This window comes from Cydia strobilella, chromosome 5, assembly GCF_947568885.1.
Source record: "Cydia strobilella chromosome 5, ilCydStro3.1, whole genome shotgun sequence".
Classification (NCBI taxonomy): domain Eukaryota; kingdom Metazoa; phylum Arthropoda; class Insecta; order Lepidoptera; family Tortricidae; genus Cydia; species Cydia strobilella.
The window spans coordinates 7,389,059-7,416,394 of NC_086045.1; the positions used below are offsets into that span (position 1 = coordinate 7,389,059).

At 38.7% G+C, this 27,336-nt stretch overlaps 1 protein-coding gene across 1 annotated transcript; it reads right to left on the bottom strand.

Annotated features, from left to right (window-relative positions):
• Window positions 1–2,633: 2,633 nt before the first annotated feature.
• On the bottom strand, window positions 2,634–22,631 carry LOC134741395 (tumor necrosis factor receptor superfamily member wengen). The gene is made up of 4 exons (XM_063674161.1): window positions 22,349–22,631; window positions 21,199–21,616; window positions 14,721–14,843; window positions 2,634–2,793 (listed from the first exon to the last, which is right to left on the bottom strand). Exons 1-4 carry the CDS (start codon window positions 22,364–22,366, stop codon window positions 2,744–2,746), a joined length of 609 nt encoding a protein of 202 aa, XP_063530231.1. The 5' UTR covers window positions 22,367–22,631; the 3' UTR covers window positions 2,634–2,743.
• Between the last annotated feature and the right edge of the window lie 4,705 nt (window positions 22,632–27,336).

Genomic DNA, 27,336 nt, shown 5'->3' on the forward strand with positions numbered 1-27,336 from the left:
AAGAGTGAATAGACATCTTTTAGGTAAGCATGATCCATCCTAGACTGCATCGGCACTTACCATCAGGTGAGATTGCGGTCAAGTGCTTGCCTTTTTGTAATAAAAAAAAAAAAAAAAAATGGCGCAATAAATACAAATATAATAGAAATATTTTACAGAAGCAACGTTATTATGTATATATTTCCGCAGAAAAAAGTAAAAAGATTTGCTTTGCCGCCTTTTTATTTTTTTAATTAAAAATAGAAGTGTATTTTCTACTGGAAATACGCCAACCTATTTGAGACACCTAAATAGTCGCGGTACCAACATTATAATAATAAGTACTGATCATCTGTTTAGCTGTTTAATGGACCTATGCATTCATTTGATATGTATGGCCACTTCAACTTTCAAAAAGTTTGGAACTCTACAAGTAATGGAATTTGTATGCAACATTGCAGTCCCGAAATCGAGACTGCAATGTTTTTAACTTTTGAATTTTTTGACTGACCATATACGCACTTCGCGACCTACTTTTTAACCGGCAACGTCAACTTTGCCGTCCATTTTTGAGAAAATTAATTTCCCAAATTAAAAAAGGCAATCCACCAAGGTGATCCTACCGATTATTAACAAATTTGTTGAAAATCACGAATTTATAATAAGTACTGATCATCTGTTTGGCTGTTTAATGGACCTATGCATTCATTTGATATGTATGGCCACTTCAACTTTTAAAAAGTTTGGAACTCTACAAGTAATGGAATTTGTATGCAACATTGCAGTCCCGAAATCGAGACTGCAATGTTTAACTTTTGAATTTTTTGACTGACCATATACGCACTTCGCGACCTACTTTTTAACCGGCAACGTCAACTTTGCCGTCCATTTTTGAGAAAATTAATTTCCCAAATTAAAAAAGGCAATCCACCAAGGTGATCCTACCGATTATTAACAAATTTGTTGAAAATCACGAATTTATAATAAGTACTGATCATCTGTTTGGCTGTTTAATGGACCTATGCATTCATTTGATATGTATGGCCACTTCAACTTTTAAAAAGTTTGGAACTCTACAAGTAATGGAATTTGTATGCAACATTGCAGTCCCGAAATCGAGACTGCAATGTTTAACTTTTGAATTTTTTGACTGACCATATACGCACTTCGCGACCTACTTTTTAACCGGCAACGTCAACTTTGCCGTCCATTTTTGAGAAAATTAATTTCCCAAATTAAAAAAGGCAATCCACCAAGGTGATCCTACCGATTATTAACAAATTTGTTGAAAATCACGAATTTATTAATCTGATAGTGGTCGTGACGGGCCAGGTGCGCGCGGACAGCGACGTTGAGGAATCATTTCCTTCCGCAGCTATTTAGCGGCTGTTTACCAATAAATAAATTGTAAACTGTATTCAACCCGCAGTAGAGTTGTTTATACGTCACCGGCGTAATGATGTGCTAGACAAGCTACGGTCAAATCTATTTGGAGAGCGCGTGCGCCGCGTGTAACGCGTCCTAGAATGTAACGCATCATATAAATTACTTATCGTATCTGTATACTTTCCCCCTAATTCATAAACGTCTACTAAAGTTGACAAGCCGCTAATAATCGTTTGTCCCTTTCCATCATACCAATACATCGGAAAAAGACAAACGATTATTAGCGGCTTGTCAACTTTAGTAGACGTTTATGAATAAGGGGGTTAGTTTTTTTAGCATTAGAAAAATACTACGCGATCTTTATTGAAAAATAAGTCGCAAATATGTAACAATTATATAGCATATATGTTCATTTACATAATTTTAACTTTTAACTCCCTTTATGCGGCAGAAGGAGATGGATGTTTGCATCATGTGTTACGTGTAGACGCTCAATGGCGCCCTCAAAAAATTTCTTCAATTTTATGATGCTTTGCTGAACATAATTGTGACTTTTACCTTATATGCTTTTAGGTAAAAATGGTCATTTGGGTGTTACGTAACTTTTAGCAAAGATAGATATAATTCCGTAATAGATGGATACAGTCTAAGGAAAAAACGTGCCTCGAAAATCACGAAAATTTGATTCTCGATCAGATGGCGCCACTAGTTTTGGCCTACTCTCGTATAGAGGGCGTTGACTGTTTCGTTTGTTATTTATAATTTTAACGCATATCAGTGAAAGAACATGGGTCAAAATCATATAAAAATAATTAATGCAAATAAAAAAATCATTTATCCATATTTAAATACATTTTAACGTATTTTTATAAATCTTCATTTTTAGTTTTAAAGTACGTCAATAGATGGCAGTGAATTTACAGTGGTTACAAAATTTACTATGACAGTACCGCTCTATCTTATTATATCCTCATTGCTTTTAGGTAGGGGGAGGGGGGATACACGAAAACGTTATGGCGCTTTACACACGGGGGGAGGGGGGCTTCAAAAATCTTCGAAAATTGCGTTACGTAATATTTGAACGCCCCCTATCACGGTTCATGAGATATAGCCTGGTGACAGACGGACAGTGGAGTCTTAGTAATAGGGTCCCGTTTTTACCATTTGGGTACGAAACCCTAAAACCAATTCAGTCAATCTGGCGATAAATAAAGCAAAGGCTTAAAAACTATACTGATTTAATTTAACTGTTAACTTTCAGTTCTATCGAGATTTTCTTATCCTCTAATTGGTGTGCGAGGTTCCATCCATGTTGCATGAAAGTGACTTTATTGTTGTACAATTGTCCATTATCTGTGGGTGGCATCCACGCTAGACGCTAGTGCTTCTCTTGTGTGTACACGTTGCTTTTTTTTGTCGACGTCCGACCTGTAACAAAATAAAGATTCTGTCAAAAAATACAAACTTAAAAATTATACTTTACGGCTTACGCCCGCTTATTGCTTGTTCAGTCGCCTTCAGATATATCGGAGCGGCCAAGGTGCTCACTAATATCTGCACACGCCTCTATTGTCAAGGCGCTAGAGTGCGTGTTCAGATATTATTGAGCACCTCAGCCGCTCCGATATATCTGATGGCGACTGTTCCAAATTATTGTATTGTCATTTGAGTATATACTACGACTACGCTACTACCACTAGTATATAGGTAAATAGTCACACGAGAAAAAAAACCGTCAAATTGAGAATATTTTCCTTTTTATGCGTTTGTTTGAAGTTTAAAGTGCGCGGTTTGAATTCCAATCTGTGATCTTAAAAATACGCGGTATAAAAAAAAGGTGTCCGCGAAGTTAATGCTAATAGCGGTTCGCAGCCATATTAGAATTTACGGCTCGCGCGCGTGCCTCTGAATCCTAAACGACCCAGCTGCAGACTATTCGCTGCACCGAACACGCCAATATGCGGAAATTAAAATTACCGCTCCTATTTATTCTCGGCCCCTGGAACTGTGGAGTTATTTTAACATACGTTGACTTTTTATTTCAAATCCTTTGAATTCTTAGAATAAGTTCTTTGATGTTTCGAGTGAAGTATGGTTATTATGTAACATTGTGTGCAGCAGCCGACACATAGTCTGCCTTTAAACCCTAGTGTTTATACAGATCTACAAATTTTCTTGGAATTGAATCGCGCCAGCTTCCATAAGTCCATGAAAAGTAACTATAAATCACGTATTTGTGTTGCATAACTGTTTTATTACATTTCCCCAAACTTTCATCAGCTAAATATGTAACGCATACAGATTATGTTGTTGGCGTGGGGCCTATTATACGTGGGATCAAGCTTTGTTGCTTTTCATCTATCGGAAATGTAAGCTTCTTGGAATTCAAATTCACGTACAAAATCCCATGCGTCTATAATAGTCTAGATTTAACCTTGCCAATTCTTACGACCCGTCTGAGACAAACAATTTAAATCTTTTTCAAGACCAGTTGGAGGCCGCACTTGAGAAGATGCATAAACATAATAAATCACCTAACTATGCAATGAGACTGAGAGTCTGCCGCCACAGAGACGTCCTGCATTATTGGTACCGTATAGATATTACGTTTTATTATGGTCATGCTGTTTTGTTGCGAGTTGTTACACTAAACCCTCGTGACACGTGGATGATTTTTTTTCATACGCAAGTACGTCGGGCACTATAAAATAGCCCTCGGATTATGCATGTGTGATTTCTAGGGGTTTTCCTCATCAATTTGCTGGTATACCCTACCTAAAGTTTGATCTATGAGTTTCTTGAATAATTTTGTTGATGTAGAACTTGGCTACAGATCAGATCCGGATGTACACACCATGTAATGCTCGTCATGATCGACGTGAAATGACCCCATTTATTGGTCCCATCATGGCTTCCTTCTGTTTACTACTGCGACGGCGACGCTGATTTGCTCGTTACTACACTACCAATAGTACGTACGTACGTACGTGTCCAGTGAATCAATATATTAAACGAATACTTATCTACCTAATACTCTTCGATTAAGAGGGGGCTAAAGCATAATTGTACTTAGTTTATATATTGAACCTTTACACGTTTAAAAACAAGAGGGCAAATGACATGAAAAAATTCAAACGGAAAATAGACTACCTATATTTGCAAGGGCAGACTCCAACCAAAACCTTAAAAGGGCCTGGGGGGTTGGCTCAATAGAAAAAAAACCGGCCAAGTGCGAGTCGGACTTGCGTTCCAAGGGTTCCGTACTTTACACAATTGTTTTAATACTATAGATAGAATATTCAATTAAAAAGCCCTTATCTATAGTATTCCACCTATCCACAATATCTTGGTCCAATGTGTATTTGCGTCTCACATTTTGCTTAATGAGAGAGTAAGACGCAATGATATATATATATAGGTATATTGGACCACTATATATATCATATGGAGGTGGAATACCATCCTTTGCAAGAAAGATTTTGTCCTTGTAGCGTTATTGGATTCATTGATGAATACTGTTTATACTGCTGCTATGACGAGTATTTTATGTCTCGCGCTGAAGAGTTATTGACATGATGGGAGGCCTCGCATGCTAAAGAACGACTCCTTAAGGAGTTGGGGCGACTTCCGCAGCTCCGAAAGGAAATTCACTTTGCATTCATAACACGACCGAGAAATTGTCCACTCCCCTGTTCTCATGATATTCCATTGTTTATTATGAAATGCAAATAGGTACATATCGCCAAAACTAGTGACAGTGAATTTTAAATTAACGTCGGTGGTGGGCGAACAAATATAGAAAAATCGCAATTCTCTTAGTTTGAATAGAGCCATGTGAGTTCGCGAGGTCTAGCTCACAAAACCACTAGTCATTAACCATCCTTTGCAAGAAAGATTTTGTCCTTGTAGCGTTATTGGATTCATTGATGAATACTGTTTATACTGCTGCTATGACGAGTATTTTATGTCTCGCGCTGAAGAGTTATTGACATGATGGGAGGCCTCGCATGCTAAAGAACGACTCCTTAAGGAGTTGGGGCGACTTCCGCAGCTCCGAAAGGAAATTCACTTTGCATTCATAACACGACCGAGAAATTGTCCACTCCCCTGTTCTCATGATATTCCATTGTTTATTATGAAATGCAAATAGGTACATATCGCCAAAACTAGTGACAGTGAATTTTAAATTAACGTCGGTGGTGGGCGAACAAATATAGAAAAATCGCAATTCTCTTAGTTTGAATAGAGCCATGTGAGTTCGCGAGGTCTAGCTCACAAAACCACTAGTCATTACTAATAGGTAGTAGGACCTACAGTCGCAGACTTTAATTGTTGAGCCACTTGGGTTTACTTTACACTGGACATTTCATGTGACCGTACTACTGAATTGCCATCGGAAAAAAGTTACTACTTTTTCGAAATTTCCTCGGAATAATTTCGAAAACTTGTCATATTTTTGTATGTCATTTTTCAAATGAACATGCAGTACTGTTGTTTCTTAATTTTCCAACTTTTTGGAAACTTTTTCAAACTTTCACATCCCTAGGTAAGTACGTAGTTGCATACCTATTCGTAATATATAGGTATATGCCGTCGCATACTAAAAGCCAGTCTTCTTAGAAAATTTTGTTCACATATGACTTGACTCCGACGGCAGAATTAATAACGATAGTATTTATTTTGTAAGGCAGATTGCAATTCCTGTTTTGCGGTCGAATCGATTTACGTCAGACTACCTACTGAGTATAAGAAGACGAACTATAAATAAATTTTGGCAAGAGTATAAGGTACCTACGTAAACATAATTGACCTTGTTGAACATCCGTCAATATCCACTCGCTATGTTTAAATCATTTCACGCGTCATCGATGTCTGATGCCTTACACGAGCGATATATAATCGCATTTCAGTCGAATTGATGGGATCTATTATTGACTCGCTAACATCGCTGGGAGGAAGCTTTTGGACCATTTCCTGGCTCGGAGAGAAATGGGGCCGTCGTGACGCACGTTTTTACCTTTCTGCATCCGCCCGTAATATCAATAGCGTGAAGTTTTTTTTTATGTATCCTTTCAATTAAAGTTGTTTCTAATTACTGCGAGTTAGAAGCTCAATTCCTGTCTTGTATTTTGCCGAAATTAAATGTTAATTCTAGAATTTTAGATTACATCGTAAACATCAGTTATTTTAAAGCATCCGTGCGTATGTGGTTAACTTTGTTGTTAATGTCCGCCCTGCATCATGAGCATAATACTTTCTAAATTTAGAGTAACAAGCAACTCATTGAACTGCAAGCTAATTAGCCGTTTGAATTATACCAACCATGTTTAATTGTTTACAAAATGGAATACGAGTTGGCTATTATTTTTTAGCTACATTGCATTTATTATGGTGCTCTCACACTGGCTGTGACTGTTATATATTATCATTGTGTGACAGGAATCACATAATAAAACAATATCAATACTTACTTAACATGTTGTACCTGTCACACGATGAATAACATTATTTAACAGCCAATGAGGGAGCACCATTACAGCTCCCGCATTGGCTATTAAAATATTATTAGGATTACTTATTTTAGCTCGTTCGAAATTATTATCTAATTTATTCCTGACTATGCTTAGTGCAGTTCTAGGGTCACAGTTACAAAATTGTTATTCAGTAGTTAGTACCGTTACATAGTTCTTACTTATAAAATATAAATAAAACGCCCGCAGCGTGATGGCAAACTTCGAAACTATGTAAACCGACCCTAAAGTGAGTTTCGTGAAGAAACAAATAAGAAAGTAGGTAGTTATTGTGGACAACAATGGAATCCAATCCTAGAGCTCCGGCTTAATCGTTATCACGAATCACGAGTAAACGTGACTGGGGTAGTTACTAGAGCCGCGGCCAGCTAATAAGGACCGCGTCTCCATTGAATGGGCCGTTGGATGAATTTATTAAGTTAGTAATCAACTAGGTACTTACGGAGAGTAGGTACGGGTTCATTTGGGCTTCGCATTAGGGTGATCAATCCAAATGGGTCAGTAGGGAGAAGTCAGAAACTATGAGCAAAGATATATATAACTCCGTAATAGATGGATACAGTCTAAGGAAAAAACGTGCCTCGAAAATCAAGAAAATTTGATTCTCGTTCAGAGGGCGCTACTAGTTTTGGCCTACAGTCGTATAGATGGCGTTTACGGTTTCGTTTGTTATTTAACAATTTTAACGCATATCAGTGAAAGAACATGGGTCAAAATCATAAAAATAATTAATGCAAATAAAAAAGATCATTTATCCATATTTAAATACATTCTATCGTATTTTTATAAATCTTCATTTTTAGTTTTAAAGTGTGTCGACAGATGGCAGTGAATTTACTGGGGTTACAAAATTTACTATGACAGTACCGCTCTAGTATAAGTTACTCTCTATGAGACATAGCGAAATCTGTTATTAGGGACCATGGCGTCGATTTTAGATTTAATACTAATGACATTCAAACTTTTTTAACTCTCATAGATAACCGGGAATCGAACCTGGTCAATATTCTTTATGTAATAGTGTGAGTATTTGTTTGTATTATTGATCCTGAAATTTGAATAAAAAATTTGAAAAAATTTAATGCCATCATCATTTTCCTCGCGTTGTCCCGGCATTTTGCCACGGCTCATGGGAGCCTGGGGTCCGCTTGGCAACCAATCCCAAGAATTGACGTGGGCACCAGGGACCGGACAACCCTTTCCGCGATAAAACCCTTTCAATGGGCGACACTTAAACACGGCTAACACATTGAAAGACTTTCCCTTTTGAACTGCAAGCCCATTCATACCCTTACCTTTGACTAACCCTTACCGAAAAGCTAACCAAAAATAAGGCTAGCTCTTAATAAGGGTTACCCTTATCTTTAAGCGCTTTTTATAAAGGTTTCCCTTTGCGTGAAAGAGACAGGATTAGTATATATCTACGGTAGTGTATGAAAAGGAAAGAAAATACGTGCCTAGTCAAAGAACGCCGCCGTCGCCGCCGACGATCGCTTGGATTCGAAGTAATGTGTGCTTTATGAACAAGGTAGACGACTTAAATTAGCACGCTTATATGCTAAAAGGGAAGCCCTTTATAAGGCTAACCCTTATAAGTAATATGCAAGGTGTTGGTGAGCGGATGATAAGGGTTTTGTAAGGGTATTTGGGCTACCGATTACTCAAATGTGGTAGCTTTATATAAGGGTTTTTAAAACCAAAACAAAGGGTTTCGTCTGGCAAAGGGTATGGTGAGTTAAGCCTTATGCAATACCCTTATAAAACCCCGATAAGGGATAGCGGGCCGGTCCCTGGTGGGCACTAGTTTTTACAAAAGCGACTGCCATCTGACCTTCCAACCCAGAGGGGAAACTAGGCCTTATTGTTAAATCATTGAATGTCATTATTATTAAATCTAAAATCGACGCCAACAGATTTCGCTATGTCTCATAGTTTCTGACTTCTCCATAGTCTCCATACTGACCCATTTGGATTGATCAGCCTGTATAATTCTAGAGGCGAAATTGTCGGAGCGTTCGTTAAATTTGAATGTGCGATGATTGAGAGATATATTTTTGGGGACTTTAAGAGCGATTATTTCGGAAATTATTTAATGCTCGGTTACCTTTCAAGTCGGCAACCTTTCAAGTTTAAGTTTATTTTCTTAAAGATCATGATGTTTGCCACTCACTTTTTTGAACCTTCAGTTGCTTAAAGGCGTACACCCGTAATAATTCAGCCACCCGTGTTACCGATCCGATCAATAGTTAATTACCTACTTGGTAAGAAACTACACGGACTTCTTATATAGGTACCTAATTATGTAAAAGGTTTCTTCTTATGTTTATATTAAAAAACTATGCCTAAGTATGGTTTTGAGCCACTGCCCGCAGGGTTTAAACTTTGAAAAAAAAAACTGAATTCAAACTATTTGACTTATTTAACATAACAAACTCGTTCTGGTAGCATGGAAACAGACAAACAGACAGGACAGTACTGGGAAAGCTATAAAAGTAGGTATATTCTAGATCGGACGGCAGCGCGGACCACCATGCATACATCTCACGAGTTGTTTGCGCTGAATAATGCATTTCAAGTTCAACGCTCACTTGTGCGATGCACAAGAAAGATGTTTGTATGGGAAAGTCAGTTTTAATTTAAATGTTGGTTCTCTACGTAGGTATGTCTTTTAAAGTGATTTCAAGAAATAAAGTATGGACGCGTGAAAGTTCAGCAGCCTTGTTTGTTGTAGCTAATAATTATATGTATTTGGAGTCGTAGTTATAGTTAACTCGTTATCAAAAATCGTTGCGATCAGGAAGTGCGCTCCCGGCGGCGCGACTGAAGCCCTCAGGGGCGGAAGCAGAGGCGCGGGCGCGGACGGCCCGGCATTACAAATGACCCTCTTACGACACGTGTGCTAGGGCCCGCAGGGTCAGTTACCTGCCACTGGCAACAACGAATCTCAAATATTAATACAATATATTTTCAAAATGATATGATTTTGTTGCTGATCACATAATTAATGAAATGTTTGAGCACTCGATCGGTATACCACACCGTTAAACCCTTTACCTACACTGCGCTACAATGTCCTACTCACCGCAGGATGCGTGCGTGTCGTTAGTTAAAAGTAAAACTGCTCAAGTGCTTAGCCAACACGCCAATCGTTAATAACGCTCCGTAGCGTATAGCGTAGTTATTATCTCTATTATCACTCTTGCATATTAATGCGACAGTGACAGTTGCGTTTCGTTCGCTACGCTACGGAGCGTAAACGATTGGCATGTTGGCTACGCACCCAGCTCAGCTCACACTACGAGTATCCCATGGGGCATACTTTAGTTAGGACCAGGACTAGACTTTTATTCTACGGTTAGCGCGTTTAATTGATTATTAGATTAGCCCATAATTTTCGGTATTTCGAAACTTATGTACGAAATATCATTTGTTTGATATTTACTAGTCGCTTTTCGGTGAAGGAGAACATCGTGAGGAAACTGGACTAATCCCAATAAGGCCTAGTTTCCCCTCTGGGTTGGAAGGTCAGATGATGGCAGTCGCTTTCGTAAAAACTAGTGCCCTCGTCAATTCCTGGGATAAGTTGCCAAGCGGACCCCAGACTCCCATGAGCCGTGGGCCGTGGCAAAATGCCGGGACAACGCGAGGAAGCTGATGAATTCTTAGTTTTGGTGCCCGTTGGTTTGCCCGTACCGCTTGGTCATTAAAATTATTACTCTCTATAGCGAAGAATACGTATAATGTCGCTTTGAAAGTGACCGTTGCTTGTGACACAATTCCAATGTTTCGACAGCACCATTAAAATGTGACCGGCGTAATGGCGTCGTGTTGGTATTCCATGGGCTCGCCAGTTAAGTCGCAACCAGTGCATCCAGCCGGCCTCAGATAATCATTTGAGATCGGAATGACAATGAGGCAGACAGAGCATATATCTAGTTATTGATTGACACCCAACCCAATATAGTGATAAGGTGTAGGTACTAGACACCTCTGTAGTAGACCACGCGAACCCCCATAGCACCGGCATTTTTTTTAACTGAATCGACAAGAAATAGTAGTAGAGGAGGCCAAGTGGAGTTTTTTTAGTAACTTGAGCGTGTCAGATTAACTAACCAAATCCTCAATCTATTACATAACATAACACCACACAACACACATTATTACATATATAATATTGTATACCCTAACGATCTTTAGGGTTAACTTACCCAACGGGTAAAAACGGGACCCTATTACTAAAACTCCGCTGTCCGTCCGTCTGTCACCAGGCTGTATCTCATGAACCGTGATAGCTAGACAGTTGAAATTTTCACAGATGATGTATTTCTGTTGCCGCTATAACAATAAATACTAACAACAGAATGAAATAAATATTTAAATATACAACAAACGTGATTTTTTTGCCGTTTGCGTAATCGCACTCGACTCGCACTTGGCCGGTTTTTTTTAACTGCCTACCAACCCGCCACCATTAATTATCGAACCCGCACACAACGTCATACGAAAGCATTATAGATAGGATATTGTTACCCAAGCTGAAAGTGAAACTGAGATGTTTCGCCCTCGGTCGGTCAATTACATTTGAAATTATTGTTAGAAAATATTTAGACGCTCTGAAAATAGTAAAGGTATTACGTCTCTTCCAGCTTCCAGCATCAGTCATCACTCATAAATCATCTATTCTATCTAATAGACGGCAGTAAGGTCCTAAGTGCAGTTTAACGCTTGGCTTTATTTTATACAGGGTGGCTAAAAAATAAGCGCATTCCCGTTGCCAGGGAGGTTTAGGGATTATACTGAGCAACTTTTACTATGGGACCAACCCCGAAATCGCGACAAAAATTTTGGCTGTTTCATACATTTTGGCTAGTCCATTTTCTAATGGAGAGGAAATTTGTTTTTCTCGATTTCGTAGTTGGTCCCAAAGTAAAAGTTGCTCTGTATAATCCCAAAACCTCCCTGGCAACGGGAATGCACTTATTTTTTAGCCACCCTGTATATGTATACGTGAAATGTGTGACCTCCGTTCTGAAACGTCTCAAAATAAATAAAAACTGTAGCGGCGCCAGACGAGCGAGCACCCACGCAAGACAGTATTTTAAACTTGACTGGCATGACGCCAGCGAGTAGGAGGACTCCTTGCTTATGGGAGTTTGGTCGCGCAAAACATAAACATTCCTTTTTTGAGTAAGCTTCGTAAAGTTTAATTAGTGTCTTAGCGAAATGTACAAAATAAAAGTATCACTTTAAAAGATCCCGATTGCGGCGTAGCTAAAAAATGAGGAAACATTAGCAGTAAAGAATATCCGAAGCATATATCTAGTGAAGTGTTGAAATTAAGGGTTGTAAAAGGTGATTATAAAAATATATGTAACATCTGTTTATATGTAATTTGAATAAAAAAATAGCCGTAAGATTTAAAAGAAGGTTAAAGTTTTTTTACTAGTTCAATATCCGACAAGTACGTTGGTGATCGCATATTCGCTATCGGGGATAATTCTTGATGTAACTACAAAATCATGTTCAATTCAGGACTACTGAACATTTAACTAATTACTTACCTAATGAATTCCTTCACGTTTTACATACGCACCTAATTAAGTAAGTACCTACTTGACATTCGACCTAATATAATACAATAATACCTTAATACCTATTCAATACATACGATATTGGATATCGAATTCGTCAGCATTTTAATAGCTCTAAGCATTTGAAATTATTTTGGGAGGAGCGTAAAATGTTGTCAACTTGTTACATGTGTGAAGTGAAGACTGTCTGTTCCGATTTCCGATTCCGATACATCGTGCCGAAGTATGTGTATGAAGGGGGTAATAGGTAATAATTAAAGAATAAAGAATAAGAGAAGAAAAAAAATAAGGTAATAATAGATATAGGTAACCCTTATATGCATAGTGATGGATGCAGCCTACACAACAAAAAACATAATTTTATGAATAATTAGATAAAATCGTATTGGTCCTGTATAATTATTTTGATTGAAAATTAATACACTTTCCGATGTTTTATTCAAATTTGCGCAGTATTTTAGTTTTAAATGTCGGAAAATTAAGAAAAGTTGATGATTATTAGTATGTTATTAGGCGGTTTTTTTCGGGGTTTGCAATTATTTTATATTTAAAATCTTTATTATAGGTATATTACAAATAGTGTAAATTTCTAATGGTAGTAAGATTTTTCAAAGATCTTTTACCAATAATTGTATATTTACATAAATTATGATTTACCCTATGTAAATACCCTAGATCTATCCTTTTACGGAATTTCAGCTATCATGCTGCTAAGAGCTTTCTCTGTCCCTCTCATCAGAAAGTGTCCGGCGAAAGGATATATGCATATACAGGATGGCCCAAAAATACGTTGACAACGTTTTTTTAATTACGTAACTAGTACACAATAAGTTAAAAATTAAAACTACAGTCTTTTTGAAAGCATACAAGCTACGTAAAGCACAACTCCTTGAGGATAAAGATAAAAAAGTTCGCTTGGAGAGATGTCGACGTGCCGCTACTTAAAATGGGAAAATGTACTTTTTACTAATGAAAAACTTTTTTGTATTGAACAGGCCCATAATCACCAAAATGACAGAATGTGCTCTTCTAGTCGCCTTGGAGAAGCCGCAGTCATTCATCATCGCCAAATTCAGTTTATGGTTTGGGGTGGTATTTGCAGTAGTGTGCAGCAGTGGTACAATAGTTATTTGTTATACAAGGGTGCAAAGTTGTATTTTACCCGCGAGTGTGGAATTGAAACATGAGCAAGCAAAAGGATTCTATAGTTGAACCACGAGCGAAGCGAGTGGTTCTAAAATAGAATCCTGAGCGTAGCGAGTGTTTCAACACACGAGAAGTAAAATACATTTGCACCCGTGTGTAACACAAAACTTTTCTCCTCACTATAGCAAAGAAAGTGCAACATCCACAGGCGTTAGATCATCTTTATCACTGGAATCACTAATTTTTTTACGATATTATAACAAAAAACACTAGAAATTCTGATTTTTACGTGAGTCGGTGAGAAGAACAGTAAAAATTTTGTTGACAATGTTGACATTTCTGTTCTGACGTATGAAATTGCATCGACTCAACTTGTGCGTTCAGAATTATATTTAACATAATTATAAAAAGTCTAACGTTTCTTATGGAATTTTAAGGTTTATGACTTAAAATTATTAAATAAAGCTAAATTTGGTATTTTTTATTAAATTCTCAAACCATTTATTTAATGATAATTAATATCGAACGAACCATTATTATGAGCGTTTTACGTTTTGTTATCTGTCAAGCTACTTAAACACGCTCCATCCAAGGTCAAATTACTTTCCCCACTAGTGGATAAAATGCGTTTTTCCCCGCTTGTTTTAAAGGATAATAGACTGCTTTCCGAACTAGTGAGGGGAATAGATAATTTTTCCGGATTCATTAGTTCAAGAGTGGCCACCCTACTCGCCTGATCTAAATCAGGTCAATCTTAGAGACAAGGGCCTGTGCTACTAAAGTGTAAACGCTCTAAAAGCAACACTTACCAAAGAATGGAAAAAATATCCTTAGAGGAGCTGCGGCATATCGTTGAAAATTTTAACAAACGTTCTGTATCAAAGCGAAAGGAGGCTATTTTGTACACAATTAATTTTTGTTGCATAAAAAAGGCTGTAGTTCAAATTTTTAACTTATTTTAGTACTTAATAAAATAATTAGAAAAAAAAAACTTTGTCAACGTATGTTTGAGCCACCCTGTATTGTAATAATGTGGTAGATTAATCCCTAGTATAAAGTCTTAAATGTTAATAGAACTGAATGTTACCAAGTAGAGCGTCCTTCCCAACGTGAATGTTGCAGTAGACGTGGTGGTCCGTAGGCGCGACGGGTTCGGCCGCCGCGTCTCCTGCCTCCATTAGCCTCAGCTTCGCGGAAAACTCCTGCATATCTGTAAAATTACAGAATCGTGTTACACGGTCAGTTTATATTCCTGGATTCGATCCTTAACGAACGAATATTTAAAATTTCAGCAAGAATATATACCTAAAAACAAACAGAGTAATTCTCCACTACGTTTCACATTTTAATTGAAAGACTAATATCCATAGTATTGTAACATAAATGGATCGTTCTAATTTTGGGTTTAGCGCTCATAGGAAAATGCAACCAAACTAAAAAAACAGTTAGCTATTGTTACTATTTGTTACTCGGGCCGCTCGGGCGGTCGCGGCTGCAGCGGGTCGAAATTAGTAGCGCACATGTTCAAACAAACGCGCATTGTTTACGTGGCTCTCGCCGCGCATGCCCTGAATGAATACTGAATATAATTATACCTATTACGAGCTACAAACCTCGAGCGGACCAGTATAAACGTGACTTCGAGGTTCGTAACATTTTGTAACCATCCACCATGCGTCGATAATCAGAAAGTCCACACAACACTGGTCCACCTGTGTGTTTTCAACTCAGAATGCGTTTTGAATATTACTTCAGATGCACCCCGTGGCCCGTAGGTATTTCATTACTTCAGCTTCATGCGAACGTTAAATTAAGCGAGTGGCTCTGAACTCTCTGAAGTTCGGCCCGAGATCCGCACGTAACAAATGCGCAGCTACCTGCACCTGCTACTGTAACTAATACTGGTTATCTGGTTCATTGGACTCGGTAGGCGGCAGGCATCGTGAACCCCGTAACAAATGCGCAGCTACCTGCTACTGTAACTAATACTGGTTATCTGGTTCATTGGACTCGGTAGGCGGCAGGCATCGTGAACCCCGCACCGTGGCGTTCTGGTGGTGTCTGTGGACTAGATTTATGACTTTGCTTTCGGAACGCGATGAATTAATGTTTAAAATCAGACTTCCACCTTAGGTGGTGTTGCTTGTATCTTTCAACGCTTTTCTAGCAGTTCGATGAGTTAAGATAGGTACCTCTAACCTACTGTACTGTATTCATATTCTTTATTTGTATTGATCATACATTGTCATAGATGCGTTATTTACATTATTATATATATACAATAATAATTAGTGTAAGTAGGTACCTAAATTCACTTCAATTAACTATTACTTACCAAAATAATTAAGTACGTTAGGTACCTACTTGCATTGCAGCGCAAGTTTAACTATGTAGTACTAAAAAATCTATGATCTTGTTTGTTTGTATATTTCCGTTCTTCTTGATAGGTTTGAAACAATTTAATTTATCTACCGCTATCTAGATAGATATTGTCATAAGTGTCAAAAATATAAACTTTGACCTTAAGATAAATTGTATTGTATGCATCATTTAGTTGTAAGTTTGTGAATAATGGTCACTTGCAAAAAGCAAATGTAACGCAACGCAATGATTATGGGGCGCCCAGCCCATAGATCTAGAATGTACCTAGACTACCTAGAGTAGTAGTACCTAAAGTTGAGTAAAGTAACAAAGTGTGGGTATGTCATCATTAATGTCAAATTTCTATGAAAATATGCCGTTTAGAATGACACTCGTTGCTCTACTTGTTCTATTCAAGTTGGTGCAGAGTTAGAGTAGACGTTACGGACTCCACAAGATTGCCGGTCAACAATCAAAACCATGACAAAAGTTGGAATGATGTCAAGTATAAGTGGAAGTATTGAATTCAGAATTAATATGTGATTGCGTAAATTATTTGCTTTTGTACTGACAGTGACAGTACATTCCAAGACACAGTATCTCCTAAATTCAGTTTGCGGTGTTTTCCAGTCCGCTAACGCCCTCTATGATGCACAAAGGTGATCAGGTTTTTTCACTTATCTTATAGTCTGCCTCTATCGCATTCATGAAATGTTCATATACGTCATGTCCTCATTTCTTCCCTTTTGCATACTACAATCAAAGATAGATATAACTCCGTAATAGATGGATACAGTCTAAGGAAAAAACGTGCCTCGAAAATCAAGAAAATTTGATTCTCGTTCAGAGGGCGCTACTAGTTTTGGCCTACAATTGTATAGATGGCGTTGACGGTTTCGTTTGTTATTTAACAATTTTAACGCATATCAGTGAAAGAATATGGGTCAAAATCATAAAAATAATTAATGCAAATAAAAAAAATCATTTATCTATATTTAGATACATTTTATCGTATTTTTATAAATCTTCATTTTTAGTTTTAAAGTGTGTCGACAGATGGCAGTGAATTTACTGTGGTTACAAAATTTACTATGACAGTACCGCTCTAGTATAAGTTACTCTATGCTACAATTACCTTTAAGCGTAAACGTCATTCTAGATATAAGGGTTGGGGGGGGCAGGTGCTTTGTTAGTGTTGAGGTGTTGAGCTTTACATTATCAGAAAAAATCATAAAGGCAAAAATATTTAAGTTTACTTGTGATTTACTCATTAGCCTAGCCTAGTTAGTGAAAGAGGAGCCAAAGAAGGATTTTTGTAGTACTCGCATTTTCTTAATCAGACGGTTATAATGTTGAAAATCCGGTTTCGTTATCGTAACGTATCATTTCCTTAATCTGATGATCTGATCATCAGATTAAGGAAATGAATGCGTATAAATAATAGCACATTTATAGCATTAACTTGAACCAAAATTACCAAATCCAAAATCTACTTAACGATTTTTAAGCCCCCACCAACCCCCCGCTCCTTTTAAAAATCTATAGAATAGACGCTTCCCACCACTGGAAAAGAATACATTATATAACCTTTATTCATTGGTTCTCGTATAATAACTTACGCTTGAATTCAGACAAGACGCAAGCTTTGCTATTCAAACTAAACGCCAAGAAAACTGACAAACTTGATGTTACTATGGACCAAGTTTGTTTGAATACTGCTGTTCACGTTAAATTTCTGGGAGTTTACATTGACTCTAATCTAAATTGGAAGCGAGAGCTTGAGGCTATAGTAAATTCAATCCATTCTGCTTGTTATGCCCTTAGAAGCCTCAGAGATGTTTTAGAACTAGATCAACTCAAAATTGTTTATTATGCCCTGGTAGAGTCAAGATTGCGGTATAGCATAAGGTTTTTGGGAAATAGCTTTTTATATAATATAAGCGGAGCCTTGATTGCCCAGAAAAGAGCAATTCGAGCAATGGTACACATTCCTTCTTTTGGTTCATGTAGAGAGTATTTTGAAAAATTGGGTATTCTCACGGGTCCCAGCTTGTACGTCCTTATTCTTCTTACCCAGTTTGTTAAAAATATTGCGAAAGATTGTACTGATGAAGAACAGGTGTCTCGCCTAGCCACGAGGACGAAACACATAAAGGGTAGCTTCTTTCCGAAACTTCAGGTAGCCAAACATTGCGCAAGATACCAGGCAGTCACTCTATTTAATAAGCTCCCTACTGACCTAAAAGCCATTACGGATTGGTTTTTATTTAAGCGTAGGTTGAAGTCGTTCTTATTGACTAGATGCTCCTATAGTATTGATGAAATATTTGATAAGTCGCTAATTTAAGGTATTTATAATTGTTATTTAGTATTAGTATAAATATGTTTATTATTATTGTTATTTATAAATTGCACACTACATTAAAAATAAAATACAGAATTTGAGAATATCTTAAAAAATAATAGTTACATGTAAAAAATCCGCAACGCAGGCTTCGTCAGGTGGCCACAAATACAAATCAGCAACATGCTTCGTCCCAAAAATACCAATGATGATATCCGCAACAGGCTTCGTCACTATTTATAAATTGTATTTAATGTAATTTCTGACACAATGCTTGTATTGTTTAAGAATAAAATAAATGAAATGAAATGAAATTCTTCCTATCAGCTGATATTACGATTCCAATAGGTCTCTGTAGAGATTTTAATTGTGACCTAGACCTAACATTCATAAGCAATGGAGGTTGGCTGTTGGCTTACCATTTACCACTTTCTGCGCTCACATAATTATTGTAGTAATGCATAGGTGAAAGTAGGTTGATACTTAGTACTTAGCAAATGAACACTATATAGTCCGAATTCTTTTGAATGTACCCAGTACCCACCTAATCAAAATGACTACCTAAATAAAGCCCGACCAGAAATATATGATCATTGTCAAGAGGGCGCTGTTGTTCTCATGTATGTGGTGACACTGGTGACAGTACAGTTTAGTATGAAAATTTTAGTTCCAATGAAATTCCGCAACATGGCGCGTGATCATATATTCCTGGTCAGGCTTTACTTGTCCTATAGGTATGGTATATCATAACCAGAGTTCGGACAAATTATCGCAAAAATAAATATGGTATGGAACATTTTTTTTTTACATTTTTGGACTGCAGTTTTGAATATAATCCGGAAATTTCATTCAAAAATACTGTATACATAATACGAGTTTAATAAATCTTGTCCTATTTTGAGATATAAATGTTTTTTGATGGTTTTGCGATGATTTGCCCGACCTCTGAATTCATAACTCTTTGGATCTTGGCACATCGGTAGTATATTTCATGGTATATTTAGTTGTTTTTTTGGGTTTTTTGGCAGTTCGTTTTGCGATTTTAGTAGGTGTGTAGTGCAAGACTCTATGGCTCTACAAATAAGATCGTGTCAGATATTTCTGCACCCTTCGTTATTGTGTAACATATTAGTATTTAGGTACTTACATATATAGTTGGCCGATCAACAGCTATTAGCTTAAGCGAAGAGAATATATAGGGATAGAGGGGTACCTACCTACTGTCATGTCCTCATGTCATAGTAAATTTTGTAGTCACAGTAAATTTACTGCCATGATGGCAGTTTTAATCTGCACTGCCATCTATCGACACACGATTAAAACTAAAAATAAAAATTTAAAAAAATGTATAGGTATATATATGGATAAATGTTTTTTTTTATTGCATTTATTATTTTTATACGATTTTGACCCATGTTCTTTTACAGATATGTGTTAAAATTGTTAAATAACAAACGAAACCGTCAACGCCATCTAGCCGATAATAGGCCAAAGGTTTGGTACGGGTGGTAGCGCCATCGGTGCGTAAATCAAATTTTCTTGATTTCCGAGGCACGTTTTTTCCTTGGACCTTATACGGAGTCTTAGGTCTTTGGCTTAAGTAAAATATAGGTATTTATAGTGTCCAACCGACACCGGATTTTTTGCCGAAACTTAAACCGAAGGTTCGGTTTTGCTATAGTTTGTGCCGATGGTTCGGTTTCGGTCATGATTTTTATGACCAAAGGGCAAAGGGACATAGCTATGGTTAATATTCATCAAATTGTGTAAAATAAAAATGTATTCTGCAATGTTAATATCCGCACAGACGAAAACGAGGACTACGTATGTGTGGAGATGCGGTCGTCCATTTTCCTCTTAATACGTAGGTTAGGTATCTATAGTAAGAGACATTACTAGTATGGCTTGTTTAATAGGTAACGTGTTCTAACATAGTACTTACTTTTAAAGGTCTTATCAGATTCTAAGTACTGCAAGCGTGTCTTTTTCTAAAGATAAGATCGTGTAGCACGATTTGTTGGTATTCCACGCTCACCGTCAGTTTGGATAATAATAAGGCAAGACGCGGAGGTCGCGTGATCATCGTCCTGAATAAATAAAACTTGAGAAGGGCCGTATTAACAACGCTTACCTACTTACTGCACCCCCTCAGAATCTACTACGGCGTAATTGTTACGAATCTCGGGGTCAAATTAAACTGGAATGGCGATAGAAATGTTGGGAATTTGGGAATAACAGAGAAAGTCCGCTACGTGACAGCTTGAAAAAAAGTCTTGTTTGTATTTGTAGTTTAAATAGGTAGGTACTTTCATTTATTTATTGGCACAGTTAACTAACTGTGCGACGTGTGTGTGCATCAGATGATGAAGAAGAGACGGTCCCTGATGCTAGATAACTATCTCACACAAATACAAAGTCTCATTCTTCGTCAACTCATCAGCCAAAAGATTATCTGCGATCTAGAGATCGGCCCACCTTGCTGGGGGCCCAGTCACATCCCCATAGGTACGTCTGTCGGTTGTATAATAAAATTGTTCAACACAATAAATAACAATAGTTATTTGTGCAACAAGAGAGGAAAGTTGTTTTTTCTTGCGAGTGTTGTGTTGAGTGTGCGTAGCGAGGGACTCAAAAACACGAGATATAAAATAACTTTGCTCTCGTGTGACACATATAATTTTTCACCTCAGTACTTCAGTAGTGAGAACATATTAAAGGTTAAAATGCAGAAAATAAAAAATAAAACAATTTGTAATAGAAGTATGGCCTTCACTAAATTAAAAAGCTACTTTGTTTCACTCCCTGGAGTGACGAAAGTAGGCTTGTTCGAGCTGCTGAGGGGAAAAATATGATTCCTCACCTGACTCAAGTGCTCGTTTGATGATCCTCATTTGTTTCGCATGATACAGCCACAATGACAGCACCACCACAAAGAATACGACACACCCGCTCACGGCTAGAGCCAACGTCGACGTCTGCAGGTCCCATGGCTCACTGTCACTCACTTCCACGTCCGAATCATAATATTCATAATCACTTTCACTGTCCTGGGTATCATTGTCTATAATGTGTAAAGTCTGGCAGACTGTGTCGCGGTACACCTCGCAGGGGTAGCGGACGACGAGGTTCCTGGCGCGGTCGCAGGGCGCGCAGGGCACGCACGCCTGCCGCTGCAGGTCCCACCAGGTGTGCCGGTGCTTGCACGCGCTCTCGCCCACCACAGATCCGAGTGCTAGCGTCGCAACTAGCAACACTTTCTGTAGCTCTCCTTGCATTACCTGGATGACAAAAACAAGTGTACTTAAATATTGTGTTGGTGTAATACTTATAGTACTGTCTGCGGAGACGAGCCAATGATGGCGGAGAGAAAAACAGGAAAGCAGCTGTAAATGCTATGTGATTGTGTTAGATATTCTAGAAAGAAATAGGTATGCTAAACTTTCATAGGCTCAAGTTTGTATACGCACTGATGCCTATTGCGCTCGAAAGTCGTCGTCAGTTAGGCCTAATAATACAGTGCAGGGGTCAGCAAACCACGGCCCGCGGTGCGAAAACATATTTAGGTAGGTACGACCCTTTCAAGATTAGGTTTTTCTAGTAGGTACCTATTCTAAAATTAAATTAACATTTCTGTTAAATTAATATTGACGAGACGACACTGAAATTCCTGAAACTGGTGATTTTTACTGTGGATTGCTTTATTAGGTAGCAAGCCAAAGAGCTTTGTAGTTTGTAGTAGGTATGTAAATACGTATGTAATGTAATGTCATGGATCGATGATTATTTTATATGTAGGTATTATTATTATTTTGATTGATCTTGTAATTAAAACACCTTAATTCGGCTGTTGCGGGTACTAGCCATCCGTGTCGTACTTACCTAAATACATTTTTATAAGGCAACAAAGTTCCCTTAGAATTTAGTTATTGGAATTCCCTTAGAAACTTGGTATGACATGGTTGACTGGCCGTATATAAATATCTGTAACGAACTTTTTTCAAAATATTTACCTTATCGCTTATATTCATGTATACCACCAAGTGTACACCAAGGACCACATTTCAATACTTTAACTTAAATTAGAAAGTTCACTTTAAGCACTTTCACTTTTATCAATAATATGCACTGTACCATGGTTCGTTGTTCGCTTATATAAATATCTTGCGTTGCGCGTTTCGAAAAAAAACCTCTAGTGCATTTGCTTAGTTTAAATTAGTGTGGGAAAGAGCACGCATGGTGCGGGCGGCTGCAAAACACGGTCTGGGTCTGGCAACGCGAGTGGCGACCGGGGACTGGGGAGTCGGGGCGCGACGCGACTCTCATTCATAACTGTTTATAGCCCGAGACAACACTGCAAATATCTCCACTCCACCTACCTGTTCTCTCGGTCTTTCAAGTGTCATTCCGTTAAATGCAAATCAAGGACGAACCTATCTTTACTTAACTGAAAAAAGTGGGTCCTCGCCGCACTCATCAATTTACTTAGAATCACAAAAGTTTAATCAAGGTAGTCTTGCTTGTGTTAATCTGTAGGTAAGCAAAAAAGGTCTGGTACTTATGGTATATCAAATAAATGCTATCTCAAGTCCGACATGTTACATATATGTAGTATATTAGTAGTACATACAGAATGTTAGGAGTTTTTTCGATATAGGTTGGGCTAGTTGGACTTTATATATATACACCCTTACTAAGTTACACTAATACAATTTTTACTTGTTTAGCTATATAAAATAGGATCTAGATAGCTATATTAGGCCCATTAGGGCAGGCGTGGCTAACTCCGCGATTTCGTCGCGTCGCTACAAGTACATGCGGCTCACACCAATTTTGGTAGCCCTAAAGCCATATAGTAATTGCCGCGCACCGCTACGGAACGGACGCAGCTCGCGCTTGCGCCACCTTGCGGTCATATCTGTCGTAATAGACGCGTTTTGTTAGAGAGTAAACCTTCTCTACCTAGTACTATTATTTATTCTGTGATTAGGGGGAGTCCGGGAGACTTAACCCATTGTATAAAAAAGCGACAAATCAAAATATTTATTTTTTGACACGCATGTATCAAGGTATCGTTATATGATATTGGAGCACGTCGCCCAGCCTCGCTCTACCTACATTAAATGGGTGCAGAAGTTGCAGTCGTATCTCAGACTATATTAACGTATCCCTCCTGTCGCGGACCGTAGTCTCCGAAACTACGAATGCACGACGACGGCCACGCTAACTCATAAGTTACGTTTAACATACTTATTTTTAATATTGTCTTCGGTTACCGCGATAGTTACTCATGAAATAAAACTTATTTTATGAGTAACTATCGCGGTAACCGAAGACAATATTATGTACACCAGTACGGACTGGAAGTTGCAACCAAAATCCGGCGACATGAAGACCTTGGGAATAAGCTCGCGCGCGCTCGTTGCGCTCTGCATTTCTTGAAGAGGTGTCGAGATGAAAATCTTATTCCTACATGCGTGAAGATAGCTCCGAAGAAGGACATTATCGGCAGTGAACGCATACTTCGCCGGGCGAGTGAGAGATTACTGTGCAAAACCATCCATAACAACCGTTACACGGCTTATAGACTTGAGCAACAGATTAAGGTAGGCACCGGTCAATTGCAGGAAGTGTTGACAAGGACCGATTTTAATGATGTTGTTGAACAAGGTAATAAACGTTACGCATTTACATTTGAACAATGCAAGAAACGACAAAGTGCCAAGTTTGACAGGTTAAAATCGAAAACGAGACGCAGCGATAACGGAGGGCTTCAGAATAATAGCGCTAACGGAACGTTGCTGTCAGTGTCAAATCGGTCGGTTGTCAATCTATCCAGTAAACAATTGTCGACGTCTGAGTTTTCAGTATTAGAAAAAGGTCTTAATTATGTTGTGGCTCCGCGAAAGATCCCTTTTGAGGACATTATTGTTAGTGTAGAAGACTGTCTGGTGAAAAATCAGGTAAAGAAGGAAGATTTGGAGGCTATACGGCAGGATGTTTCGTCATTATTACGGAAAGCCAAGCCTCCAAAAAGGAATTTGCCTAGAGATGAATTGGTCGCGTTGAAAACGTTACGCGATGATCCAGACCTTACTATTCTTCGAGCGGATAAGGGAAATGCGACGGTTGTACTTAATACTTCAGATTATAACCAGAAAATTAGGGAATTATTAGCGGATACTACAACCTACAAACATGTAAAGACGGACCCGACTATGAAAGTATTGAAAACCACTAAAGAACTAATTAGTGATTACTCGGAGAGCCTTGATCTGAATGTTGCAAGTTTAGTTCCTGACTGCCCCGTGCCTCCAAAGTTGTATGGGTTGCCAAAAATACACAAACCTAGTGCCCCACTACGTCCCATAGTGAGCCAGATAGATGCTCCCACATATAAATTGGCTCAGTACCTCGCGGGAGCCCTCTCAGCATTACGTGGTAACACTAGCACGCATACAAAGGATTCTTACCATTTCATCGGTGAGATTAAAGACCTAACATTGACTGATGATGAGATCATGGTCAGTTTTGACGTCCAGTCGCTATTTACAAGCCTACCGGTACAAGACTGCATTGAAATTGTCAAGAAGAGGTTATGTGAGCAGAACATGTCAGAGGAATATGCTAAGCTGTTGGAACATTGCCTTACATCTGGCTACTTGCTATGGAATGGTGAATTCTATCTTCAAGTCGACGGCGTGGCCATGGGGTCTCCGGTGTCTCCAGTAGTCGCTGACATCTTTATGGAGGACTTCGAGGAGAGGGCACTCTCATTGGCTCCTGTGCGACCGAAGATATTTAAAAGATACGTAGATGACACTTTTACTATACTTCCAAAAAGTAGTGTTTCAACTTTCTTGGATCACCTAAATTCCATCCATAGCAAAATAAAATTTACTATGGAGTTGGAAAAAGACTGTTCTCTCCCCTTCTTAGATGTATTGGTAAAAAGAAATCCTGATAACACCCTAGGTCGCACTGTGTATAGGAAACCTACTCATACTGATAGGTACTTAAATGGCAAATCGCATCACCATCCCAGTCAACTTGTTACAGTAGGCAAATCTTTGTTTCAGAGAGCCCAGAGGATATGTGATGACCAGCATCTGGCCGCGGAGCTCCAGCATGCCAGGCGCGCGCTCCAGGCAAACGAGCTCAGGATACCGCGGGTCAACCAGAGGTCCCACATTAAGATCCCCACAGTCGAGCGCAGGCCTGCCATTCTGCCTTTTGTCAGGGGGGTCACGGACAGGATCAGCCACATCTTGAAGCGTGCTTCTATAAAAACATATTTCAAGCCAATGAAGAAGATGTCACAATTCCTGAGGCCTGTAAAATGCAATACCCCTCTACAGACTGCAGGAGTGTACAGGCTGGACTGTGAGTGTGGCCTATCATATGTCGGGCAGACGAAACGGAGCATTTCCACTCGGGTGAAGGAACACATAGCTGATGTCAAGCACCGTCGACCTAGGTCTGCTGTCTGTGAGCATGTCATGGATAAAGCCAATCACTCAATCAAGTTTGATAAGCCTCTGGTTCTTGCCAAGGAGAAGCGTTACATACCCAGAATGCTGCGCGAGGCCATTGAGATTAAGAAATATCCAAACTTTAATAGGGAAGATGGCTTTTCTCTACCACCAGCTTGGGATCCTGTAGTCCACCTGATAAAGGAGCAAGCGAGACATAGACTGTGAGACCGTAGTGTTGGATGATGCTGGACATTCTGATGTTTTGAAAAGATGTGTCCCGCCGAGTTTGTTGCCGGTCCCATATTGGGATACCCTCCTACAATTTAGGAGGGAATTAAATCTTCTCGGGTCCGTGGTGTAGGGTTGGAGCCGGCATAGTTTATTTTTATCGCGTATATATATATATCTTTACTTGAAAAATAATTATAGTGTATAACTAGCCTTATGAACCGATTTTGCATGTACAACCAGCCTTAAAGTTTGTAGTCTATGATTGTTCATTATTTTAGTATGTGGGTATTTTTGCATTTTGTAATTTTTCCTCAGTCACCCGTTGACCACGAACGCTGTAAAGAGTTCGAAACGTCGGGATGTATTATAAATTCAATATACGCGATATAATCCGTTTTCATAGTTTTATTTCATACTTATTTTTGATAAATTAATAAATAAGCACCGGCCAAGAGCATGTCAGGCCATGCTCAGTTTAGGGTTCCGTAGTTACCCGTCCGTCACAATAGGCTCCCTTGAACGGGTCTAAACGCTTTGCTATTGCTATGGAATTTATATGAAACATTAAGCTCCCTCCACATCCGTGCGCGAATCGCGGCGCGAAGCCGCGTAGTCTGGAGCGATCTTTACATTTACACAATGACGTCACGGTCACTCACCTACTTTTTATACTTCACTTCAATCCGATTGATTAAATAGAAATTGTGTTTAAAAATAACTGCTATCTATCTCCTATCTATAGCCTGGCAAAAAAGAGTAGAAATTAAAAAGTGGCAACACTGTAGTGCCGTCCCTTTCAAATCAATCTAAGTAAAATGGGACGACACTACAGTGTTGCCACTTTTTAATTTCTACTCTTTTTTGCTAGACTATGTTTTTCTAATAATTATCTGGTGTTTTATTTCATGCATGGTGGAAAATAATTTATTTTAAATACGGTGTAATACCCTATTGTTGTCGCGTAGAGCGCTGGCGGAAAGAGGCGGCAGGGATTAGTCCGAACATACCTCGGAACACTCCCAGTCGATCCCAATGATCCCATACTGAAGGGCCCTCCACACTAGTCTGGAGCGGGCTTGAATCAGAGTCTTCAGACACGAGTTTGTTTTGGCTTTCAATGACGTTTTCCCGAGAAATATTTGCGCGGCCGGTGTAGGAGGCACCACCTCTTCTATCATCAGCATAACAGTGAATGCCGCTGATTGGCAGCATGTCATTGATATGCCGGAGGAATAGCGTGGGCACACAGCCTTGAGGGACACCGGCAATGAGGGCTATCGTTTTTTTGCTCACCA

Excerpts from the sequence above, each read along its gene's own strand:
- LOC134741395 (XM_063674161.1), bottom strand. Across the intron at positions 14,844-21,198 it reads CAAACGAGCACTTGAGTCAG|ATATGCAGGAGTTTTCCGCG; the intron begins GTGAGGAATCAT and ends GTAATTTTACAG. Across the intron at positions 2,794-14,720 it reads TGGGAAGGACGCTCTACTTG|GTCGGACGTCGACAAAAAAA; the intron begins GTAACATTCAGT and ends ATTTTGTTACAG.